The sequence below is a fragment of the Arachis duranensis genome, chromosome 9 (assembly GCF_000817695.3).
Source record: "Arachis duranensis cultivar V14167 chromosome 9, aradu.V14167.gnm2.J7QH, whole genome shotgun sequence".
In the NCBI taxonomy this organism is placed as follows: Eukaryota; Viridiplantae; Streptophyta; class Magnoliopsida; order Fabales; family Fabaceae; genus Arachis; species Arachis duranensis.
The window spans coordinates 35,841,986-35,846,855 of record NC_029780.3 but is presented as its reverse complement, the minus strand read 5'-3'; the positions used below and the strand labels follow the sequence as shown (position 1 = coordinate 35,846,855).

At 41.6% G+C, this 4,870-nt stretch overlaps 1 protein-coding gene across 1 annotated transcript; it reads right to left on the bottom strand.

The window, feature by feature from the left end:
- Positions 1–840: 840 nt before the first annotated feature.
- On the bottom strand, positions 841–2,762 carry LOC107465426 (uncharacterized). The gene is made up of 4 exons (XM_016084405.1): positions 2,541–2,762; positions 1,951–2,025; positions 1,652–1,788; positions 841–889 (listed from the first exon to the last, which is right to left on the bottom strand). Exons 1-4 carry the CDS (start codon positions 2,760–2,762, stop codon positions 841–843), a joined length of 483 nt encoding a protein of 160 aa, XP_015939891.1.
- Positions 2,763–4,870: the final 2,108 nt, after the last annotated feature.

Here is a 4,870-nt window from a genome sequence, read left to right as displayed (position 1 = left end):
TTGCCATGGAAAGGAGTAAGAAGGATTGGATGAAGACAGTAGGAAAGCAGAGAGACGGAAGGGAAGGCATCTTCATACGCTTATCTGAAGTTCCTACCAATGAATTACATAAGTATCTCTATCTTTATCTTTGTGTTATTTTCGTTCATCACTATATCCATTTGAGTTTGCCTGACTAAGATTTACAAGATGACCATAGCTTGCTTCAATACTAACAATCTCCGTGGGATCGACCCTTACTCACGTAAGGTTTATTACTTGGACGACCCAGTGCACTTGCTGGTTAGTTGTGCGAAGTTGTGTAATGCCATGGTATTGAGCTACCACGTTTTTTGGAGCCATTACCGGGGATTATGAGAGTTGTGAAAAAGTATAGTTCACAATTTCGCGCACCAATGTCATACATCCTTCCTCATCCCAATTTCACACAATACCATTCCCAATCGACCATCATTACACACAACCAATATCATAATCACCAACATGGTTTCACCCATAATTCAACCTCAATCAATCATCAAGCATATATCACAACATGCATATTTCTCATGCATCATACCATCAAGGCATCAATAATCATAACCACATATATGACCACATAATATATCTCAACCATTCAATAACATCAACAATTCAATGCCTATCTTAGGGCCTCTAGCCTAAATTTTCACACCACATTACATTTTAGATACAGGAAACCGAGACAATACCTTAGCCGATTTTCCCGCTCAATCCGGAGCACTTCCAAATCACTTTTTCACAAGCTCTCAAGGTCTCAACACCTCCAAGAACAGATTTTTAGCACACCAAATCCCTTTTCCAAGCTTTCTAGGATCTCAATCAATCTTCAATATTCACATACACACTACCTAAGCCATATTTATCATACCTAAACACAACAACTCAATACTCAAGCAACATAAACCAAAAAATTACACTAGAATTGAGAATCTTACCACACCCAAAGTTCAAGGAGACAAGATTAATCTTCTCCTTCAAGAGAGTTGGGTCCTATAACATCAAAGAGCCCAAAATCTCAATATTTTTCTCCATAAAATTCGAAATTAAGGAATAAAGAACTGAAATTATTTTGTGGATTACCTCAAAAATAAAGTAGTGGGTTTTGTAGAGCTCTCTGCGATGGTGCGACAATCGGTGCTCTAGATCAAAAGTTATGGTGGTTTGAAGATCAAGCAATGGTAGAACTTTGAGAAGTGTTCTCCCCCCTTGTGCCTCCATTTCCAGCGTGAATGTGTGTTAAGTGAGGAGAGAGAGTGCTGAAATGAAGGTTTTAGGTTTAGTTTGGTTAGGCCAAGGGTCCAATATGGGTCCGGTTGGCCTGGTTTAGCCCGTTCGGTCCAATCTTGGTCCAATTTCTATAAAATTAGTATAGAAATTTTTGTCTCAATCTCCTCTATCATATTAAGCCATAAAAATCACATTTTGGCTTTCTAGAATAAATTCTCATTTATGGGTTAATTAGTCATTAATTAACCGGGTTTTACATTTTACCTACCTAATTGGGAATTTTGCCCCCAAAATTCTAATTCAATTACCTAAGAATAAGTGCGGGTAGTCAGCTCGCATCTCCGACTCAAGTTCCCAAGTGTGTTCCTCAACACCGCCTTGACTCCATGCCACTTTGACTAACAAAACCTCTTTTTCATGCAACAGTTTGATACTAGTATCATCAATTTTGAATGGAGCCACCGGAAGCGTCAAATCTTCTTTCAACTGAACAGATTCAGGTTCTAACACATGGTTAGCATCAGGAGTATACTTCTGAAGCTGCAACACGTGAAATACGTTGTGCAGGTTCGAAAGATGAGGTGGTAGAGCCATCCGATACGCCACCGGTCCAACCCTCTCCAGGGTCTGAAACGGACCAATGTACCGAGGATTCAGCTTCTTCGCTTTAATTGCCCTACCTACTTATGTGGTTGGAGTAACCTTAAGGAAAACATGATCTCCTTCCTCAAATTCCAAGGGCTTCTGCCTCTGATCGGCGTAACTCTTCTGACGACTCTGCGCAGTAAAGATCCTACCTCAGATTTTCTTGACTTGTTCAGTGGTCTCAGCTATCATCTCCGGACCTAACAAGCCTTTCTCCCCAGCTTTATACCAACATAGCAGAGATTGACATTTCCTCCCATATAGAGCCTAATATGGAGTCATTCCGATGCCCGCATGGTAACTATTATTGTACTTAAACTCCATAGTAGTATATATCGATCCCAGTTTACTGGTTGATCCAAAACACAAGCCCTCAACATATCTTCTAAGGTTTGGATTGTCCTCTCGGATTGACCATCTGTCTGAGGATGGTAAGCTATGCTCAAGCTTAATCGGGTTCCGAAAGCTTTCTGAAATGTACCCAAAAACCTCAAAGTGAAACGAGGGTCTCTATCAGAGATTATAGTAGCAGGTACACCATGAAGTATCACAAGCTCCTTTATGTATAACCGGACTAGCTCCTCAAGGGTGTAAGTCATCCGAATGGGTAAAAAGTGAGCTGACTTCGTCAGTCGGTCCACGATTACCCAGACAACATAAAAACCGGCCCTAGTCCTTGGCAATCCCAATACAAAGTCCATCACAATGCTTTCCCACTTCCAATGTGGAACCTCTAAAGGTTGCAGCGTTCCAAAAAGTCTCTGGTGTTCGATCTTTACCTTCTGATAGGATAAACACTTTGAAACATATTCTGCCATATCATTCTTCATAACCGGCCACCAAAATATCGCCTTTAGATCACGGTACATCTTAGTACTTCCCAGGTGGATAGAGAATCCGCTTTTGTGTGCTTCCTTTAAGATATCTTGCCGCAAAATGCCAACATCTGGCACAATGATCCTACCCTTGAATCTCCATACCCCATCTTTTTTCCTCTGACACTCTCCACTGTTTCCCTTGCTCAATGGCCGGTAGCACCTTTGGTAACACGTCATCGTCTTCATGAGCCTTTAGGAGTTTGGATTTAAAATCACTTGAGATCTGTAATCGACTCAAACACAGAGTTCCAGACACTTCTTGAACACCAATCTTCAGACTATCAAATTCTTTGAGTAACTCCTCTTCTCGAATCATCATCCAAGAAGCATACAACGACTTTCGACTTAACGCATCCGCCACTACATTCGCCTTTCCCGGATGCTAATTCAACTCAAAGTCGTAGTCCTTCAGTAATTCCATCCACCTCCCCTGTCTCATATTAAGCTCTTTCTGATCAAAGAGATATTTCAAGCTCTTGTGATAAGAGAAAACTTGGAACTTAACCCTATAGAGATAATGCCTCCACACCTTTAGTGCAAACACAACCACAACGAGTTCCAAATTATGCGTAGGGTAATTAACTTCATGAGGTCTCAACTGACGTGAGGCATATGCCACCATATTACGATGATGCATCAGCACGCACCCTAAACCCTTTAGTGAGGCATTACAGTACACCTCAAATGATTCATTTGGCTTAGGTAACACCAACACAGGTACGGTGGTCAACTTTTGCTTTAACACCTGAAAGCTCTCCTCACACTCAGGAGTCCAAACAAACGGCGCATCCTTGCGGGTTAACTTTGTCAATGGCAAAGCTATTTGTGAAAAGCCCTTGATGAATCTCTGATAGTATCTAGCTAAGCCTAGAAAACTCCTTATCTCAATCATTGAGATCAGTCGCCCCTAATTCATTACCACCTCTACTTTAGATGGGTCTACAACTATCCCCTGCTTACTCACCACGTGATCCAGAAACTTCACTTCACTCTTCCAAAATTCACATTTAGACAGTTTCGCATAGAGTTTCTTTTCCTTTAGTAGCTGTAACACGGTCTTCAAGTGTTCTGTGTGCTCTTCTTCAGTCTTAGAATAAATCAATATGTCATCAATGAAGACAACAACGAATTTATCAAAAAACGAACGGAACACTCTGTTCATATAATCCATAAACACCGTAGGAGTGTTTGTCAACCCAGAAGACATTACAATATACTCGTAATGACCATAATGAGTCTTGAAAGCTGGTGGACGAAATTGCGATCACTATTCTTTGAGTTGCACTCATTGTAAAATTATGGAATTTGAAATTGGCACGAGTGGACACAACTCCGTTCAACTAACCAGCAAGTATACTGGGTCGTCCAAGTAATAAACCTTACGTGAGTAAGGGTCGATCCCACAGAGATTGTTGGTATGAAGCAAGCTATGGTCACCTTGTAAATCTCAGTTAGGCAGATTAAAATTGGTTTATGGTTTCGAAAATAGAAATAAGAAAATAAATAATAAAAGGGATAAAATACTCATGCAGATTCATTGGTGGGAGTTTCAGATAAGCGAATGGAGATACTGTATGGCTCAAGGACACCTGCTTTCCTACTGCTTCAACTCAATCCTTCTTACTCCTTTCCATGGCAAGCTGTGTATAGGGGTTCACCATCAGCGGTGGCTACTTTCAATCCTCTCGGGAAAATGATCCTATGCGGCTGTCACTCGCATGGCTAATCGTCTGGAGGCATCACCCATGGTTAATGGCTACATCCCATCCTCGCAGTGAAAACTATGCTCACGCGCTCTGTCACAGCACGGCTAATCACTGGTTGGTTCCTGTCACAGCACGGCTAATCACTGGTTGGTTCCTGCGCCTACTGGAATAGAACCCCTTGATTCTTTTGCGTCTGTCACTAATGCCCAGCACTTGCAAGTTTGAAGCACGTCACAGTCATTCATTACCGGAATCCTACTCGGAATACCACAGACAAGGTGAGACTTTCCGGATTCCCAAGATCCTACTCGGAATACCACAGACAAGGTGAGACTTTCCGGAGCCTCATAAATGCCGCCATCTATCTAGCTTATACCACGAAGATTCTGTTGG